The following is a 21,588-nucleotide window of genomic DNA, read 5'->3' on the forward strand; positions in this document are numbered from 1 at the left end:
GTGTATTGACAAAGGGGCACAAAATAAACAAGTCCAGCTTTCAAAACAACGGTTGTAATCTTATCGCGGACACTCGTATGTACGTTTATTCGGCGGATTTCCATGTTTGCATGGCAATACGTTACGCACAGTGAATTTATTTGCATACTGTTCAGATTATCGCCGACATTTTATTTCGACTGATAGACACCGTGATAGTTCCAACGCCGCGATGAGAATTAGACCATCATACTTTCAATTTTGATAAACTCGGTCGTCGGGGCATCTTTCTCGAAAAATTGCACCCTATGTAATACATACCACTAATGTAAACCTTGAACGTATTCTACGCGTACTCAATATTTTGATCATTTAATTTACATTTAATTTAATCATTAATCTCGGTCAGTTATGAAGCCAGGTGGCAATCCATACATCCAGTGGCACATCGACGATGCTACTGTTTACTCACCTTTAACCCCTTGCCTTATAATATTGTGTAAGACTCGTGGTGAAGATTTTAAACAGAATCTAACAAACAGAAATATTACTCAATTCTTATGAATTCAAATGAAATATTTTTCCGCTATCAGTTATATTTTAGAGCAAAGGTGGGCATAGAATATGCATCGAATTTGTCTCTTTTTCCAATAAATTATTAATGACATAGTTGTATCGATCACAATCGATAAATAAATCATAGGACAAGGGGTTAATGCCTGAAAACTCGTGAAACGTCCCCCCCTATCCCTTTCGTGGCCATTTATCTTCACGCGGGCAGCATTGTCCGATAAACATTTTCATTGCTACGATAACAGACACGAATTTCCATAATCCGCCAGTAATACGTCTATCACAACCCAGTCTACGCGTGAACAGTTACGATCTTCGTCTGGCCGATATTATGCGAACGCATAAAATGCCGGGCACGAGTTCGTTCGTTGAATTTGAACAGGGCAAGTCGACCGGCAGATGTCTGCCGGGACGCGGCTAGGAAAGGCGCGGGATCAACGAGGAGAATCGACACTTTTCATTGATAATTGTCAATTTACTTCGCCGCTGTTCTCGTGGCCTGAATCGTTTCTATCTCGCGCAGAGGGCAACGGGGAAATGTGTCGCGTCGCGTAGGTGTGACTCGGGGAGAGCAGACCGTACGCGACGACCGCGGCCAATCGGGTCTCCCGCTTGACACGTTGCTCGCACCGGTGTTGGTGCGTATCCGCTCGGCGCAGCATGGCCGCCGAACCGAGCGCCGCCATGCTCGCGCGGGAAACTTTCAAACGTTCAAATCTACGGTAAACGGAAAACACACCTGTGAACAAAATATTTTTGGTTATATCCCATTATTTTAATTACTTACCCTCCAATAGTTCCCTCGCGAGGTATATAAGAATTTTCTAAGCTTCTTATCCAACGTTCATTAATCCTCCCTCTTTTTTTTCAATGATTCCTCTCATCCATAGAAACGATCCCCAATAAGGGGGAAAAGGGGATAAAAATAGAGATGCAAATGAATAGGGTGTAAAGATGCTCACCGGCGGGGTCAGAATTCTCATGAGCGCATTGCAAAGCGTGTCGTTGGGAATGAAAATCCCACGCAACATCCAGGAAGTGGTGAGGGTGGCACCGGATGCATCTCAATGAGGGGAGAACGAGCGAATGAGTCGCGTAAAACAATCCTTTTTGCGTTTCGTTGAGACTGCCGTCTCTCTTTCATCCGCGGTTAGGTGGGGTACCCGTTTAGCAAGGTATTTCGTTGCACAGGTGTTCCTCTCATGGCTCGCCCGTAGACGAAGGATGGAAAATAAACACCGGCGCCCTCCTCGTCCCCCAGCCGCCGCGGAACGTCTACCCCGTGTATCTTCCAGACGATGAGCTGTCCTAGATTATTTCTCGAGGAAGCTCATGTGTATACATCCTGAACTGGCGGGGATGACGACTATGATTGTAACCGTACCGGAAGACGCGTGGCTGCATCTGCGTCGCGATGTTTACTAGCCGGAGGGACACCTGTTCCTTTCGGCGCGAGGATTTCGCTATCGAATCCGGGTTTACCGTGGCCGCTTATCACGTCGCGTGCACGCCGCGTCACAGAATGAAAACGTTAACCGCGATAAATCATGTTTATCGAGACCAAGATGGTGGATCGAGCCCGAGGCTGCCTCGGACGGGGTTGTCTCGCGCGATCCGATAACGGATGACAAGTGGTCTTGTTTCTTTGTTTTTCGTAGAAGCTATCAGGCGATTACAGAAACACCGCGGATTCCAAAATAAAGGATAGCCCAACGTCGATCGAACGTCGGCACTGCGCTCGTCACGGCTAGACAGTGCACCTACCGACGTGGTTGATTAACGATGCGTGGTTCGTGAAATTCCTCGAGCGGGCCCATTGTTCGACGGCTCACCAGAACAATGAAGGTGGCGCGCGTTATACGCGAGCATCTTTTGTCGTAGTCGCGATTGTGCCCACTTCCGTGGGAATTCGCGGAACGGAAGTGCAATTTCTGGCAATGGGTATACGGCGGCGCGCGCGCCGGCTCGGCGAGTCGTCGACCAGCTTCCATGCGCGCGGAGCGACGCGGTCATGGAAAAAAAAGGCCGATTCTTAAGGGCCGATGCCAGGTGCACCGGTTACCTTCTCACGAGACGTCCAGATTAATTTTTAAGAAATCCTGATACTCGTGGAATCGCGCGTACGTCGCGGCACGTCTGGCTCTCCGCGGGAGCGCGACGCGCTCGGAACCGCGACGCGACGATTTCGCCCGGGAATTGTTTTATTTATCGTCGACGGGGGGAAATTTGCATGATCCCGACGCCCAAGAGACCGTAACCGTAATTGTTCAATTAGCATAGTTACGGTTAGTCACGGCGCGGGCGCGCTCGGTGCCGCCTTCCGAGAACAGAAGCATTCATTCGCGTCTCCTTGGAAGATGCATTAAACAGATGTGTCATCTCGTTCTCGTCTCTTTAGAAATTAGGTCGTGCATAACTCAACCGCCATATGCCTCGCGTACGATCCTTCCACGTCGATATATCGTGTTACAGCTGCGCCGGGTCGCCGCGGAACAGGGAAAGGACGGTGCGCCGGGGGGACAATCTCAAGATCTACGTGTACTTGCGCACTTTCTATAGAAATATATTATTATTCGTATAATAAAAAGTACAAAGCCGTGTACGCACTACAATCTATTCACATCGCGTAATATCATTCGTTCGTTAACGTAACGTGTATTGCACACTACTCCAATAAATACTGTATTAAATTAATTTGAGTAAGACCGCCGCGAGACGCGCGTATAAATAATACAGTGTCACGATCCTAGCGGAACGCCGACCTCGATTTGCCAATGTTCCCGCGAATGGTCGTGCCGTTGCGTTCCGCCGAATTAAACTTTAATAGATAACTTTGGTTCGATGGATCTTCGGGCGCTTCAACGAGCCCATTCTGACTAGGTGTTTATTTACAATTGACGCGGCCCGCGGACCGCAGATGCAGAGACTTCCTCGTGTTCCTCGGATAGAGGAATTCCGCGCGGGGAATCTCGGTAGCGGCGGGCGTTCTCCGTTATTCCTTCCGCACGCTGTCGCTCATTTTCTCGTCGTCTTTGTCTTCCGGTTGTTCTTGCATCGAGAAGTCGTCGTCCTGCGCGTCTTCATCCTGCATGACTTGCAAATTCTCTACCCGATTCCTCGTCTCCAGCGGATTGCCGATCTCGTTTCCGTGTTGATCGAGCTTCACCCACACGTACCGGCCGGGTAGCGGTTCTTCCTTCTCGAAGTCGAAGTTCCATCTTTCCTTCGCCTACGCCCATACAACACGCGAAACATAAATAACGTTCAGAGAAAAGGGGGAACGCCGTGCTCGCGCACCGCGTATCCTTTATGCAAGGTGAATTATATTCTACCGACACGTTCGCGTCTAATGACGCGAACCGCGTGTTCTAGCGAGCTACAGCTGATTACCGTTGACACGATGTTACGTCATGTTAAATGTCTTCGTTTCGAACGGTTACTTTAAACGACTAAAATTTGTAAATTGAAATATAACTTCGAACAGTCGCGTAGTAGTCGCTAAGATTTCTATATCAACTTATCGATTTTAAACTCTTCTGCCACGCGTAATTTCTCTTTATCTATAGCAGTTTTTCTTTGTTAGCAAACTATATCTCTAGGACAACGTTCAATTTTAGTAGACAGAAGAAACTGCCGTTATATCAGTTACTCACGTTCTCCCGATTCTTCCTCGCCTCCTCGAAGAAACAATTAGCAATGTTGTCCTCGATCCCGGTGTTCCGACTCCTATTGTTCTCGTTCTCGTTCGCATCGTCCTGGAAAAGCCTCCTGCGCACGCTGCGGAGTCTGCGTCCCTCTTGAACGTCCACGTTCGGATTCTGCATCGTGAGTCGGGCCCTGGTGAATTCGAATTAACATGTGTCATTCCTCGGGAAAAGTGCAAAGAAAAATCATAGCGAAAGGAATCCTTCGCAGTCGTGTTCCTTTTGCATTTTAAAAGAGCGCAGCGGAGCAAAGGAATTGATAACGACGCCGATGTAAGTTTAATTACCGGCGCGCCACGCGCGATTTAACGTACACAGTGATTCGCTGTGGTTTGTAAACAATGTGATATGCATCGAGCGGCGCTCATACTGTGCCGGTGCATGCACGTGCATCGGCGAGAGAGCGAGAGAGAGGGGCATACGTAATGGCGAAAGAGAGACAGAGAGGAGAGAGAAGAGAGGAGAAACCCGTAGCACTCTCGAACGACGCGCTACGTCCAACGGATGTATCGGAATGCATTTCACTTCCTGCATCGACGTATCCGCGCATACAGGATTATATTATAGTTATTCTATATTCAGTCGGGATGAACTTTCACGCGTAGAACAGGGCCCACTGTTAACGATTCTACGGCTGCTTTAAGCTCGAACAGGAATCTCTTTACCGAGGCCCGCCATTCGTTCGATTCTGCAGTTCAGGATGCAAACGTTACTCGCCTAGACCAATCAGCGAGGAATTTCAGCGATGTTAATTATTAGAACATTCCGAAGAGAAGGCTTTTCCGCCGTAAACACTCAATGATCGTGTATTTGGAAGCGTCATCCTTGAACGTTTGTGTTTTCAATATTAGATTTATGGAACAAGTCAATTTGACTCATACTGACTTTTGCAAGTATTATTAGACTTTTAAATCTTTAATTTTCAAAATCTAAATGAGTGAATATTCATTTCTCTAGGAGCGATGGAATAGAGTGTACATAGATTTCATTAAACTTCTTCAGTTTTCCTTTCGCGGAGTCGACTGTTTTGGCAAATGAATGGGTCGAGTCGAAACGAACATTGAATTTACCAAGAAGCTCGAGGTAAATTGTCCAACGCTTTCCTCCTATCAAGATAATCAGATTGCGGAGTGCATTTATGGAGAATTTAATAGTTGAGATTTGCATAAAATCCAGACAAGGAAAATTATATCGACTGTTATATCAAAAGTACGGTGACTTCTGTAATGTTCCTTAAGGAAAACCGTTTCCCATGGTGATTCTGTTTTCTTAATTACATTCCTAACGATCTAAATTTGCACAAAGTCCAGTGATAACAGTAACACTCCATTTTGTTTATAAAGACCTCCGCGAAATCCCAGTGAACGTTCGGCAGCAAGGCCAGTTCCCCGGTGTTTTCACCGTGCGAAAGCGAGCGGGTCTAGGTTGTCTCGCTATTTTGCTCCTTTACCCGATCAGAAACTGGTTTTGTAACTGAACTTTCGCTTCTATGAAGCCAACTCTTCGCGTCGCTCGACCGTCACCGAGTAATTGCAATACGGTACACGCAGCGGTTAATTGTCTGGATTTCGTGCGACGATGATTCTACGCGCAGCCGCGAAACGAAATTCAACGTAGCTCCCGGATTTTTCGCGTTTTTCGACGCGTTCGGCCGTGAAACCGGGACCACGAGCGAATCCGAAACGCAATTTCGCGTGTAATCAGGATGTGCAAGTCCGAACCACCTTGCGAAACAAAGAATCCGTGCTGAGGAGCGTGCACCTGCTCGAGCCCCACATCCGCCGTTTATGGTTACACTCCCTTCTGATATCGTGTCATCGTTTTTCCAATCTGCTGCCTCGGAAATAACAACATTAGGGTAGTTCTGTGCTGTACTAAACATCTCCTTCGACCTTTTATTATACGCTTATGGTAGGACCTCGATTACCCGAGTCACCATTTCTCGCAATCTAGATCACCCAGAGTCTCGAGTGTCTACGTGCAAACTCGATAATTTGGATTCTTAAAGTATACCCTAGAGTGTATGCAATTGGAATTTTGAAAGCGTTGAAGAATTTCTTCCCGAGTGTCTACGTGAACAACCGGTACCAAATAAATCCGATAACCGAGATTCTACTGTACTTTACAACATTAGGGCACTATGGAAGAACTACACAAAAATCCTCCGAAATTTCATTGCATATACACTTGCACATTCAATCTAGTATATCAACAATAACAACATCACGGTAGTTCTCTGCACAGAACTTCTTCGAAATTTCGTTGCACGTACGCTAAGCATTCTTTCCACTCATTTGCACACACTCTGTCGAGTCTACCCGCAAAGCTAGCTTCGAAATCTTCAAAACAAGGACACCGATCAGTACAGTCCGTTTAAAGTCCGTAATCGACTCACATTTTAGGCGTAACCTTCATTTTTCCACCTGCTGAGACGTTGACTCGCGATTGACGAATTTCGAGTGCACGTCACCGCGATCGGAGACGCGGAATTGCGTAACACGGGTTCACTGTCGTCTCATTCTTGGATAAGAGCAATCGCCGCGTGCTTTCCTTCACAGAAACCATCCACGGTTTAGCGTCAGCTGGCGAAAAGTTGGCTTGAATAGCAACGCGATCGATAATCCCATCGTTTTCGTTGGGGGTGTGGACTGGTACTAAGGCACGAGGGGGTATTTCAGTGCGCGCGCACATTGCAACCGGGAGATGCCCTGTCATTGCGCATTCGCACGGATATCGATATTTCACGTGTTCGACGTTGCATTACCGTGACTCCTTCTCTGTCACTGGACGGCGACCGTTCGATTGTGACCGTTCGGTTGACAGAATCTGCATTTTTCATGTCGCGTCGGTCGTCCGATGCCAGATCCGTGATACTAGTTGTGTCCTTTGCGAATAAATACTTCTCTATGGTAGTCGAGAAAATTCTTGACAGTGGAGTGTTTCAATCAGGCACCAAACATTCGTTATTCGCGGTGAATTGTTGTATCCACTTGTTGCAATAGTGCATCTTTAATCGATTAGTTAATATCATATATTTGTTATACAATGCTTCAAGGAATAAAAGGTTAATTGAATAAAGTGAATAAAGTGAATTCTTATTCGATGAATTATTATTATTATTCGTGAACACCGAATGCAATTTTGTTCGTTACTCTTATCTTTTAACCTTCGTCCGTGTAAAGTTCAAGTTTCGGAAAAACATATGTGGTAATTATATATTGTTACGATCGTTGTATCTGATAACCGTGCGTTACGATAAGAATATTCGATTTCGATAATAAAATTATATAGAATTGTACAAGTTGCAACAAAAGTTCCAGCAGTCGGAGTCTAAAGTACTCTCGTGCTCGTTTCGCAGCAGATTACATTTGTACAGCGGATCGCACACTCGACGTTGAACAAGTTGTTTTTGCAACAACCTCGATGTGTTCTCTAGTGTTTAACGCATTCGCCGGCGGTGTCGGATGTTGTTGACGATCCGCGTCTTAGGTAAAGAAAGTTGAATTAATTCGGCGCGTGTTGTTATCCGACGTCGTAGCGCGCATCCTGGCATTCTGGAACCGAATGACTTTCCTTATTACATTCGTTTTGCAGAGTGGCTACGCTACGTTTAATTGCATATTGTAATTAAGAAGACCGTTAGCGAAACGAATGACGGCCGGCGAGACTGTTAGTAGTTTTCACGCCGCGTTCTCTCGATTGAAAGTGTATTAGGCGGTAATGCAAATAAGTCTGGTTTCCAGTGTAAACACGTTCTAACTCTGGAAACTTAATTACAATTCAGTTTTATTTCACTACTACTTGAAACCAATAAGAACATAGTCCTAAGCCCTAAGCTTTGAAAGTTGAAGTTTCTAGCGCTTAGAGCACGAATGAACCTTGAAGCTTCAAAGACGCAGTCTTCAAGATTGAACCACGAAATTCGAAGACTCGAGCTTTAAAGAACTCTGACCCCGCAAGATTCAATGTTTAATGTTGAAGCTTTAAGGACTCGAGTTGTTTACTCTGTATGATAGAAGTACGACGAAACCAACAGCATGGATCCGCGACGCTGGTCATGTTGACCAATTAACAGTTAACCGACGTGGTCACCGATGACCGTTACGAAGAGACAAGTGATACTATACAAAACGCAGAAAATTCTCGCGGCGGTCAGCGCGTTAACATACCTCTACGAATTGCTTCAGAGTAAACACTTTCATTTCAAACAGAACTATGCATTTCCCCCCTCCGTTCCCATCGGCACTTTCATCGAGCAACTCCGCTACAATGTATCCTCGGGGACTCAACAGAGGTTGAACGGTCCTATAGAAAGCATGCTAGACAATCGTACATACCTGTACATGAAAAATGAAAAAACGTCGCCGAGGCGCGCGCGTGCGTCGACGTTCCACCTAAAAAACGCGACCTTCCACGTGCATCGGGCCGATAACGCGGCTCGCCGCGCGGCTCGTTGCACGCACGCGTAGGTCAGGGAAGCAAATTCCAAAATGGAATCAACAAACGCCGCCGTGGTTACGTAACAACCATACACTAACCTCGATTCTCGATGATTCTCGACGTCCCGGTGGTTCTCGGTCATAACCTAATTTTAGACCGAATTCACCATCACACGGAGAGAGAGAGAGAGAGGCGCGCGCGCGCGACCGCTCGTACGTAAGCTGTGTCTCCCGCACACAACCGACCTCGTGCCGATGCGACACTGATAATCGAATCGTGTCCACTCGATATGAAACGGAGAAAAAAGGCTCCGATCGCGAACGCGAGGCGGCCGAGTCGCGAACCCGAGTACGAGTGTCCGGGAGTTGCAGACGGTGCAAGGCTTAAACTGCGACTGGCTTGAAAGGCCTGATAGTTACTTGCATCCCAGGTGCAGTAGGCTAGCCTAGATTCTCTTTGCAGACTATTAGTCGCGAGCAAGAGTGTAGAACAGACGCATGCGCGGGTAATGATCATCCGAGTAGGTTCATTGTTCCGTCGCTCATCCCGGAACCCCGGCCCGGTTATCATTGTTAACGATACTCATTGTCAGACCGCAAGAAAGACTCCGTCCGTCCTCCACCGGAAACAGATTACGTTCGACGAACTGCGCTGGACAGTTTCCGATTGGCCACCCAACGCGGCTCTGGTTCGGAGCAAATTATCGTTCACGCGAATCGATCCTTCCTTCGACGGTTCGGTCGCTGAAAGTGTCCTTTCGGTCCCATTTTTCAAGGATATTCAAACGTTAATTAACGACACAGCAAGTTCTTTCTATATCTTCTTTCTCCGTCTCTCGGGAAACTCTGTCTGCTTATCTTCGAAGTGGGTTTTACCTTTGTACACTTTGCAGATTTTTAATCTTTCTTTTGAGGTAGGTGAAGAATAGAATGAGTAGATCGTGCGATGTCCTACGAGCACGATGACTGTACATTGTCATCGTGGAATATAACACTTCCTGTTCATTAATTGCAGGCATTCTTACATCACTGTCTTAAACCTGTCACTCGTTATCAGTGATTATCCAAAGTGATCGTTCGATCGTTTATCAAGATAACAAGAGAATACAAGCTCCTAATACCTCAAAATGCATGAAAGATCCCAAAGACAACCTGCTTGTAAATATCTGTCTCGAAAGATCGGAGTCACAAAATTAATCTTCGCACTTCCGAAAAAACTCCCCTAACATCTCCTGTCAACGAATCCCAAGAAACCTCATTCGTGTCAGTATTTCCAGGACGTTTCCTCGAAGGTCATCGGAGTATCAGAGACAATAATAGCCTCCCGTGCACTTCGGTATCAATTGTTCGATACAGAACCGCTATCGATTTCGCAATGGCGTGTCTGATCGGCTTTCGAACGGCACAATCGTCGATCAATATTTGCCGCGATCGGGCGCGATGAATCCGCTAGCGAGCGAGCTGCCGGAGAGTTCGAAGACACGTCTCGCCGCTCGCGTTGCCGGGGGAGAAAAACGGCGCGCGTTTCCGTGAGAGTGCGGGCCGCACAGAATGGCGGGAAATAGAACGCCGGGGAATTCTCACATACGGACACGCGTATTCCCCGGAGGATTCTCCGAACGGTAGGAAAAAAGCGGCAGCTGGAAGCAGGCTCCTAGAATCTAGATAATTCCTCGGCTCTCCGAGCGGTTCGGGATCCTCTCGTTTTCCTCCTCCAGGGCGGCGCTTCCTCCTGCCCGTTCGACCTCTTTAACGGCTCCATTTCAACCGTCGTTTCGTACCGTTCCGCGCCGCTGTACCGCGCCGTAACTTCCGAGGAAATTACACCGTCCGAACCGCGCGTAATTTCGCTTCGTTTCTTCATTTCCCTTCGGCGCGATGGCGAGCCGCTCGCGCATTTCGCGCATTTCGCGCGGCCATTACTCCGTCGAGATGTCTACGGCGCGGATTCGCCACGCGCCGATACTGAGTCGAAAAATCGTACGTGCTAAGGAATTATATTGTCGAATCTAAGTTATTGGATTAGATTTTTGGAAATTGGAAAGGTGATTCTTGACATCGATCGAATGATAAAGGGCAAGAGTTACAGATTATATTTCGAGGTATTAGGAATTAGAAATCATTGTTCATAATTCTTGATCAATCGAGGACAAAGGTGGATCTAGTATTCTTGGATCGTAGTGCCCATCGATCACTCGCGGTCCCGACGACAGCTGATATTCGAAATTTGTTAACCGACCCCTGGTCTCCGGTTTCGACACTCCTCGAACAGGATGGAAGATTTATTGGCTAAAGGGTGGCCGCGTGCTGCGCGAGTCCCCGTGTTTTCGGAATTTTTACGTTCTCGATCATGTTCGGGAATTTTCGTGTATCCCACTTCATTCGACGGTTAATTATATAACCGTTTTAGGATCGAAATAATTAACTCCATGTTTTTAATTTTCTCAGATATTAGCACCACGACACTCAATCGACGCTTAACTTTCTATATTGAAACGAAATTTCCTCGATAATTTCGCGGAGTTAATCGCTTCCCGCATTAACCGGCCGTATGCGAGCGCCATGATTCCTTGTGCAGGCTCGAAAATTACTCGGTGGCTCAATTCCCGGCGATATACTTGATCGAGGTAGTCGACACACTAATCGATGTTACCAATTTTGAATTCCCAATTTTCGATTCATTAAACGAATCGATCCGGTTGTGCGGGATTTTTACGAGTGCGGGCGCCGCGCTCGGCTCGCCGGTATTAAAGCCATCAAATTTTTACTCGAAGAATAGCAAAAACCTTATCCCGTTACTGTCTAGTAATTAATAGAATTATCTTAGGATTCTGAGATTTTAAGATCCAGCCATTAAGACTGAGCCTCGAAGCTTCGAGGACTCGAGTGTTTTACAACACCGAGCCAGAGAATGGTCTAGCTGAAGCGGAGCATTAGAAAGCATCCAGGTTGAAGTTCGCAACACGCGAGCTTCAACGTTTAGCGCGTGTGACCTGCATGAACATGTTCAGGCGACGAGCGCGCCTGATTAATATTAACGCCCGACCGTCGGACCGTTACTAACCAAAAAAGAACCTCGACCGCAAACCGTCGGACGATAGCCTTTCTCATCGGGATCGTTCCGTTCGAATTAGTTCCGACCGAAGTAGACTGAAGCGATTTCCTCTCGACGGCTGTTTCCGTCGGATACGATCGTCGCCGGCTCTTCTGCGTAGCCTGCGTTCGCCGTTTCGAAACTGGATTTCGCGTCGCGACGACAACGACGGCGAGGTGAAAGCCAACGGGGCCTGACCGATATCGAGCAATTGCTTTTACCTTGAACACGTCCTTGACTCGGTTCGTTATCGCGCTCATGAAACTTGCATTACGTTCTTAGCACCGTTCGCGCCGTCTATCGCGCCCTTATCGTCGATCCGATCGAACCTCCGCCCGTTATCGGGAGTGCAGTATCGGGACAGGTTACTCAGCCGTCCTTGCGACAATTAAACGAGCCGATCATTGGTCAACTCGATTAACATCGGTTTTTTGAATTATTTCCAATTTGATCGACGGAACGCTCGATCGGCCTGTCACTTCTCGTATGTAAAACAAGTTTTCTTATTATTGGGTTTAATATTATGAATATTAGCTCCACATTTATTCGACTATACAAAAATCGTAATGATAATCAAAGCTCTATCGAGAATATTACTGTTTTATGCGGTTTACGCGTTAGATTAAAGCTGCGTCTGTAGCGTTGTATTTTATAATTCATATAATATCCATTTGGTTTTCCATTTACGGGGAATTCTTGAAAATGAATACGCGTTATTTCATCGTTTTGTACGTTTTGTTTTATGGATTTAACCAATTGGCGAGCCAGTGGCTTAAATGAAAATTATGCGCGCCGTTTTAAATCGTTTATCGATAATCGGCAGATCGCTCCAGACGTTGCTCATTTTCGTAACCGCTTGATCAAACATGGGTTGATTATCGGTAATTGAACGAGCTCGGTAAATTTACTTTAAATTTCGTGCGCGACGATGGAACATCGCGCGCCGATAACATTAATGAAACATGGCCAACCGGTAATTTGCGAACGGTCGGTCGGACACGTGCGCGGAACCGTTCTAGTGGACTTGTATTCTGCTTGTGATTCGAACGGGCAGCTCCACCTTCGCCGGTGCTATTCTGGCGACGCGGAATCTTGACACATTTTCCGACGCTTTCGGTTTCACTTTGTAGAAATCACTGTGGGTGAAAAGGCGTTCAGTCGGCTGACACATTTCGTAAAGCGTTCGCTACTTATAGAACATTTGTGATATGATTTAAGGTCCCGTGAGAGATCTACTTTCGTGCGATACATTTTCGAATTATACGATTTCTTATTTTTAGCATTGAACATTATTAAAATCCTTGGAACACTTCAATATGATTGTTATAGTCTTTGGAATGTAATGGAAACTTTTCCTTCAGCTTTCGTAAGAATTTCGAGAACATAACTTTGCGTTCCCCACGCGAAAGTCGATGTCACGTCAGTCATCGTTGATTGAGTAAACTCTCCGTTCACGTCGCGTAGGTTACCAGTGACCTACACTATTGAATGAAAGGTTAGCGACAGAAACAACCTGCAGCATTTCACTGTTCATCAAACGAAAACACCAAACAATGGAATATTTTTTCTATTCAAACACACTCTGATGGATCCCCTCATTTTTATTTTCAATAAAATGGTTCTCTAAAGAACAACCGATTGAAAGAGTTTTCACAGAAATCTTTCTATTATTAAAAGTCGAATTATTTTCACATTTTATCTTTTTGCACTGTCAAGTGGAGCTACGTACAGTGGAGATACCGTCACAGAACACAGAAAAATCATCGTAATATTTTATCGTATAATATTCCGTACAGAGTGAAGACTACTGTCACGGATAGAGCACAAAAAAATTGCCAAGGATCTCTATTAATTCCACATAATATTTCATCGTATAATATTACGTACAGTAAAGACTCGTCATCGCAGACGGAACAAAAATTGCCAAAGATCTTCCTACCAATTCCATATAATATGTTGTCGCATAAAATTGCATACACAGTGAAGATTCTATGATCACGGACAAAACACACAAAAATGACCGGACACCGATCGCATTGGCAGACGATTTTCCGACGTGCTTCCCGATTGGCCGGGGGGCAACCGACTCGTTGCGGTTCCTATGAATGGAATCCATATTCATTCATTCGTCCGCGGGTATCGCCGCATATACACGTGTTTCCCGCCGCGGATCTCTGGGTATGCAAAAATCTTTCGCGCCAACTGTCGTTTCCTGCGTGAATCCACGGACCTTGAAATATATTCCCGCGAAAAGGAATCACCTACGGTCACGGTCCGCGCGACGAGGAAGCTCGCCGAAGAAAGTGGTTCCTGAATTATACATATTCACGTCGGAAACCAGATCCCGATTTTTGTTTCCATATCCAAGGGGGGATTGGTCGTGTCTCTGCCCACCGAGTGTCTCTTGATCGTTACCCGAACGTACGTTATAACGAGGAAATGCTAATTCCTCGGACGCACCGGGAAGGATTCACTGTTGCCAGGTATTTAGCATACGTTACATGTCATCCTACTCGTTATGGCGTGCTGAATATGAATATTGTATCCGTTTCCGAAGGAAACGAATTTTTCGTGAACGCACGCTGCGCCGAACCGAGCCTGACATGGACGTTTCGAAGCTAATCAAGGCGGACAAAAGGAAAATAATCGCGAGAAGGATTCTCGACAATTATGCAGTACAAGGGTAGGTTTCTCTAGTTCGTGAAATTAGCATAACTCGATCTTAACTCCGCTAAGACGGTGATTTGACGTTTGACGATTATAAAACGTAGACTTTACCTTCGCTTCGTGAAACTAGCTCAATCCTAACTCTATATAAACGAAACCTGTTTCTGTACCTGAACACGCAATGAAAAGTATAAAACATTGAAGAAATACTTAAGGAACGGTCAGGCAAATGTAAGTAGCTGTATAACTGCAAGAACTTGAATATACAAGAATTGAAGATTCCATAAAGTGTACCAAGTCGAAGTTTCCACTTCGACAATACTTTACATTCGAAATCCCCTTCATTCCCAGAAAAAACGAATGGAATATTCATATTAGCACAACGAAACCTGTAAACTGACTGGTAACATATGGCAAAATTAGGGTGCAACGGTAAAGTTCAGCCACACTGCGACAAGACAGTGATCCTCGCCGGTACCGCAAGTTTCTGCTCCATTAAAACACGTTTGCTCATTTTCGCGTGCTTCACGCGTTCCCTGAACACCGTACAAATGACCCGGGCCTTTGACGCAGCCCTAATCTAGCGCGACCTCCGTCACAAAGAGAAAATAAATACGACGAACCCCGTGTATTAGGGCTCGGACTGGCCGACTTGGCAACGCACCCTTGGAATCACGCCCCTCCATCGCACGCGTGTGCCCCGAACATGGTCTGGATCGTTAACGGCGGACTCGTCCGATACGGAACGCACTCGGGGCTGTTTCCTGTCGGACGTTTTCATCCGCCGAACGTGTTTCCAGGGGCGGAAGGTTCCGTGCGTGGAGTGCGTCCTCACGTGCGGCCAATCTGTCTCCGCGACGAGACGCCGTCGCCGACGGAGACATTTATAGAAACTATGGGAAGAAGTCGTGGAAAAAACGGCGGCAAAAACGGAGAGTGCATCGATGGAAGTGAATCCAAAGATCTTTCTACTCTGAAAAAGGTTTTCCCAAACATTTTACTCTATTCACATTTCACCGGACCGTTATCAGGATTTCTACGACTGTTTCATATCAAACAGTACAATATATTTTTAACAATAGTCTCAAAAGAAAGTAACTGGATCACGTTGCCCAGAATGATTCATTGAATCAAGATTGCTATTGAAATATTCACTTAACGGACCAGAAGTGTTTCAAGTTTACTTACGAAAAACATAGGTAACAAGCGGAAACAAATTCGCAGAAATCACCAGGGCGATACTTAACGCGTTAATTGTAAAAATTGCAATAGCAGCGATTGGTTAAATCCTTGATTGCGAATCTTCAATAAACTCTTCAATATTCGTTGATAGATAACGCGTTGATTTACCTTCTATCAGAATATGTTCCCTATGCTATAGATTAAGTCCAGAAATCCACTCGCTGTCATGATCGGTCGCCAGACTCGTTTGTTCTACAAAACTTCCAACGATCCGAGGCAATCGTTTTCAAAACACGCGAATCGCAAGCGTCACGGAATACTAGTCGAGGCTGTCCAATTAATGGTTGACTCGTTAGGCTCGTAAGTTATGTGCCCCTGGTCTATCGGTTGCGTCGGATCGGCCCGCGTAATTATCGCCGGCTGCTCGTTAGCGGAAGAGTTTTCGCAACGCGTCGGGAACTCCTGGGAAAATCGGCCGGCGCGGCGTGTTCCGTAAACAAGTGTTGTTGGGGAGAGTTCGTTAACCGGCGGCCACCGCCTCGCATTCCGCGCGTAATAACAACGAGAAATCATTATAGGAGGATCCCGCACACGTGGGTACGATCCGCGGCGCAGCAGGATTCCGCCGTACCCGAGGCGGCGTCAATGATCGTAATCGACTTAATTAATTTTGAATTCCAACAGTAACCAGTATGCATCCCCGCACGTTGCTGCTCGCTTTCGACGTGCGTTCCGCCAGGTATAATCGCGCGCGCGGATCGTGAAACGTTTTTGAAAACTTGCAATTGATAACGCTCACGATCTTTCCGCGTCTTGTTTCCATGTCACGCTTTCCACTCCGCAAACTGTTCTCGGTCGGTTCCGTTACTAGCTGATTCACCCGGTATCCGTGAAAAGTTTCCGGAAAATCAAACCACCTGTATCGTTATTTCAATGTCTATCAGAATATTCAACGTGGATTCTGTATTTGCTCGAGATACTCTGGAATGTGTAATTTAATAATTAATGGTATCCTCGTTTATTTAAGCCACTGTTATGAATGTTTTATCAAATGCATATCTCCGTAAGACATTGGTAAATGCAAAGACTATATTTCAAAAAGACTTCGTAATTCTTTCAATTTAATATTCACTAATATCAATATAGTATTTACTAATGTAATTATCAATTCAATATATACTACTATTACACGAGGCAGTTTAATGTATACTAATTAACATTCGTAATTACGGTCATCACGAATACGCGAAGCTTCCATCAAACTTTCTAATCTGAGCTTCTAATCACTCGACTCGTCCCCAGTAGTGCTCATTCCCCACTGTACCACTCTATTCGGATATTACTCCATATTCTTGGATTATTAGAGTACACAGGTTGTTAGTGGCCTCTCAGGTCCCGAGGCACAGTTTCCGCCGTGAGTTTTCGATCGTAAATCCGTGGGGACGCAACGAACGCCTCGAAATAGGTTAAACCACCCACACCCCGTCGCAAATCCACACGTCTGTTCAGCTTTTCCCGTCGATCCCGGCCGACGAGAATAGATTCACGTAGGTCGCGGACGCAGCTGCGGATATCTATCTAACATTTATTTCGTGTTTCGCGCACCGTTCGGCCATTTGCGGCAGGTCAGTGACGCCGCCCCGGCCCACGTATCAACCGCGAACGACACTCTACCGACGGCGACTTTCCTTTGCAGAAAACTACCAATACCCGGAGCCGACCGGTCGCGTGGTCCCGATGGATTTTACGACCACACCGGACCCGTGAATGCCTCTCGACGCTTTTTTCCATCGACGCCCTCGGGTTTACAAATATTTATTTCCCCGCGGACGGCGACGTCGTTACTTTTTTACCATCCTCGAACCGTCTCCTCCGCGATTTTTCATCTCCGCGCCGTGTAATAATCACTTTCTCCGTATACTATGGAGCAGTGGTTCTTAACCTGGGGTGCGTGCACCCCTGCGGCGCGAGAAAGCAATCCCAGGGGTGCCAGAGGTTTCTAAATTTTCGATTGAAGTAAACGAAAGTCAGAATCGTTGAATTCAAGTGATTATTCGTGGTTCTTTCAGAAATTGAGTATCACTTCGAAAGTATTTTTATAATTATACAATAACAATGTAGCCATTGAAGATTGAGATATTGTATGTATATGGAAATACGTGTTTATTTGGTGATAAATAAATTATGTAGATGTAGTTTCTTAAACGAAGGAATAGAAATAAAGGAATTATTTTTAGACTTGAGGAGATGGACGCGACAAAGGTTAAGAACCACTGCTACAGAGAAATCGCATTTTTCCAGAAAACATAGTTTCCGACTCCAAGCGATAGACAATTTAGAAGCTAGGCTTGAGAATCGTTGATTTTCCCAGTGACGGAAGAAAAACGAAGTGTCAGTAATACTTTTGCAAAGAGGATCGACTCACGTTGAAAATAAAAGTGACTACAACTTAAGAAACTGCGATATCTTCTCATTCATCGCTTACAGAAGAATTTAATAAAAGAGAACGGCAACGTACAGATAGCCGGGGAACTATTATAAATGTAAATCACATTCGTTCCGATGGATTCCAACTTAATTACTCGGATGTTCTGTTCGACGGCCGCGTGGTCGGCGCGCGCGCAAGTAGAAATTAGTCGAGTCATCGCGATTGTGCGTTCGTCACGCGAGAGGAAAGGGAAAGCGACGGTTGAAAACTGTTTCTGACCTACCAGACCACCGAGCGGAGAATATAAACACGTGAATTTCCATCGTTGTTACCTGAGCCAGGTATATTCCGTGTATCACTCGTCGGCCAGACTTAGAAATGTAGCTCTGGTAATTCAACTTTCATCTTATCTCGCCTCACTTTCGATATTAATTCGCTACTCGTCAATACAGTTACACGTAATCGATCAAAGCCACAAACAAAACACAACGAGAGACCTCTCTTGCTGCTGTGCCATCTGAGCAATTATCTCCTATACCACGAGGAATACTAATCATTACACAGCAGTTCATCTCTGAAAGGAAAGCGCTTTCAACCCTTCAAAGTACAATATTCAATATCAAATATAACGTAATATATAATTAAACATAAGATATTAAAATAAAATAGTTACATTCCTTGATTATTGTGTAACATCCATCTAGTACGATCGAAAACGTGATCACTGTTTCATTAAAAAATTACGAATGTATGTAGCGAGCAAACTTTGTGAGTGCAAAGGGTTAATCGATCAATTTTCATCACTTCTCATCTCGCCTTCGATGCCAATTTGTTATTCGCCGATACGGTTAGTAGCCAATCGAAACTATAAATGCATACCGGAGTGCCCCTCTTCCCTTGTGCCATCAAGTAATAACGAAAGGGTGTCATCGTCGCCGCGGTTCCGAAACTTAATACGGAAGTTGGCCGAGTCATTGTTCCAGGGGACAGTGACAAAGCCCATTGGATACTGTTTTCGGCCGAGATCGGCGGAATAAAGGGGAAAGGTGTCTCCGGTCGGGCTGTGGGTGCATTCAACCTGCCCGGAATTTAAAACCCTCGCACAATAACCTCCCGTGTTTCGTACGCAGCGAGAAATCCAAGACTCGCCCGGTGAACCCGAGGAGCGCAGGAAAGGCCAAACCAACGATGTAACGTTACACTGTTAAATCCCGTATGTAACGCTAGTCCCCGTCGTCGTTGCGCTGTGCCCGGCGGCGGTGAGTTACCGGATGCAAGAACGACCGCAACACACGGGATCTATGGTTTTCGAGGGTTGCGCCTTATCTCTTGGGGACGCGACAGCAGACGCGGCCGAGTTCTGGTTTCCAGCGTGTTCGGACGTGTTCTACTAAGAGATCACTCGATGGCTAAGAAATTCGGCTGATTGAGCAGTTTCCATTTTTCTCTTGATTTTCTTCTTAACTTCTGTTCTACAACTCCTTGCCTTATGATTTACTTCTCTCCTATGATCGATACAACTACGTTGTCATTGGTGATTCATTAAGGAAAGCAAACAAAATTATAGGCATACTTTATATCAATCATCAACAAAAGAATAATATTTAATTTGAATTTAAAAGGATTGAGCAAACGTTCATATTAGTTCAATTTTGTTTGAAATTTGCACCACGTGTCTGACACGTTCTTGTAAGGTAAGGGGTTAATTTCTGATCTTTTCAATCACTGATTTACTATATACTAAAACTGTAAATTACGAAGGCATCTCTTTCCCCAGTGCATTTTCCGTTGGTTTCATTTCTTAATTCCCAATCTTCCCGATCACTAATTGACTATTCGACAGCACGGTTACACGTAACCGATCGGAACTATAAAACTGTAAACTACAAAGACACCCCTCGCCGCTGCGCCGTTCCGCTAGACATCCAGTGATCTCCCAACTGTACTTACGTACACGCTTGAAACGTGTCCGTGTCCAATTAACACGATTGATTCGTTAACGCTCCGCTCAACTCGTCTTGCTCGGGAACCATGACGATTCGAGGAACGCTTAAGGAATTAACCTATTCCGCCCACGTTTGTTTTGTGCTTCGTTTTACCGCGATATTCGATGAATTAATGAATAAGCAACGACCGTGACGTTTTTTCGTCTCATGGAAACCAGCGTTCACGTATCGAGAGCAAAATCGCACCGCGTGATTGCGCGAAGTGACGATTCCGCCGCTGGATTGATCAGCGGAAGAAATTCTGGTTCGCGTGATTCGATTTCCTCCGGAAATAATCTTCGCCAGACATCGGGGGAACAAGAAAGTTCCCCGAGTTATTCCAAGAGCGATTCGACCTAGAAGAGCGCCGATTCGAAACGTTGCAACGAGAAATTCTCGCGCGCCAGTGATAAACTGGCTCGGCTTTCGAAAGCTCTACGGAAGATAAGAACTGCGCCAACGGAATAGCGGCCTACTTGGCGGCGTTCAATGGAGAGCGTATCGAGGAATCGCGTTACCGTTAGCCCCTTGCCATTCAAAGAGAGTGGGACTCGTTGCAAAGATTTCTAGCTTAATCCATTGAAAATCAATATTATTCACTGCACGTTTCTCAAAATAAACAATTACTTTGCTAGTATCAATGCCACATCCACTATCGAAGAATCAATAATAAAATAGATCCAACGAACCCAATCAGAAAGAAAATCGTAAACCAAAGGGTTGAACACCCGTTGAAACACGTTGCAACGCATCGACTCTAAAGTTCATACGATTCACCTGATAAATATACATAATTTCTTTGACAAACATGATCTTCAGATTCATTATTCTTAATAGAAACAACTGGTATCAGAGGACAAAGAAAAATCGGCGGATGCAATTCACGCGGATGCCCTATTTAGGAGACAATGCGTGCAACGTTTCAAAGCGTGCAGAATCAACCCCGATAGACACTATCGGTCGAGCCTCGATCCGTTCGATCGAACGTTTAGTTGTGTACAATGCACGTGTTCACGGTACGAGTCCTGGTCCGATCTCGGTTCCGCCTCCCTCCATCTTCGTCCATCGCGGACAACACGCAACGGAAGAACGCTGATTGGACCAATATCGTGTGCCAGGCCGTATCTTCTCACCTGTGCCTCGCAGCCAGCATGATTGACGGGTGCACCAGGGATATCCGCGCGCGCGTGTGTATATATTCGCGGTACCGTTCCGCGCAACTTTGCCTCGCCAACTGAAGCTTTCGCGAAACGCGCCGCCGCGCCGACGGCCGCCGCTTCCACGGTTTTCGAGCCTCTTGTGCATCGAACTGCATTCCATTCGCTTAATCATCCACGTGCGTCTATTTATAAATGAAAGCGTGTATGGCCCTCTATTCCCCGTACCGAGCGGAGTTACTGAAACGCGGGCGAGCGAGCCGCCCGCACTCGCCGGTCCACACACGTGTTGCCCGTACACGCGTGCGTATTGGTGTGTACGCGCACTGTCATTTAAGCTCGGGAAAGGAAGTCTATTTCCGGAAAAAAGGGAGTAAGTC

At 45.9% G+C, this 21,588-nt stretch overlaps 1 protein-coding gene across 5 annotated transcripts; it reads right to left on the minus strand.

Annotated features, from left to right (window-relative positions):
• Positions 1-3,094: 3,094 nt before the first annotated feature.
• LOC116427891 (uncharacterized) lies at positions 3,095-21,273 on the minus strand. Of its 5 annotated transcripts, none has more exons than XM_031978730.2 (3): positions 21,185-21,273; positions 4,206-4,389; positions 3,095-3,781 (listed from the first exon to the last, which is right to left on the minus strand). In XM_031978730.2, exons 1-3 carry the CDS (start codon positions 21,202-21,204, stop codon positions 3,545-3,547), a joined length of 441 nt encoding a protein of 146 aa, XP_031834590.1. In that variant the 5' UTR covers positions 21,205-21,273; the 3' UTR covers positions 3,095-3,544. The 5 variants fall into 5 exon arrangements, with proteins under 5 accessions (XP_031834590.1, XP_031834587.1, XP_031834589.1 ...); XM_031978727.2 differs by lacking the exon at positions 21,185-21,273 and adding an exon at positions 8,795-9,182; XM_031978729.2 differs by lacking the exon at positions 21,185-21,273 and adding an exon at positions 6,652-6,964.
• Between the last annotated feature and the right edge of the window lie 315 nt (positions 21,274-21,588).

The sequence above is a fragment of the Nomia melanderi genome, chromosome 6 (assembly GCF_051020985.1).
Source record: "Nomia melanderi isolate GNS246 chromosome 6, iyNomMela1, whole genome shotgun sequence".
Taxonomy (NCBI): Eukaryota; Metazoa; Arthropoda; class Insecta; order Hymenoptera; family Halictidae; genus Nomia; species Nomia melanderi.

Bases quoted from the DNA above. Each gene is read 5' to 3' on its own strand.
- LOC116427891 (XM_031978726.2), bottom strand. From the start codon at position 6,138: ATGTTTAGTACAGCACAGAACTACCCTAATGTTGTTATTTCCGAGGCA. The intron at 4,390-5,980 runs GTGGTTCGGACT...CGAATTCACCAG, and splicing joins CGGATTCTTTGTTTCGCAAG to GGCCCGACTCACGATGCAGA. The intron at 3,782-4,205 runs GTGAGTAACTGA...GTATGGGCGTAG, and splicing joins CGAGGAAGAATCGGGAGAAC to GCGAAGGAAAGATGGAACTT.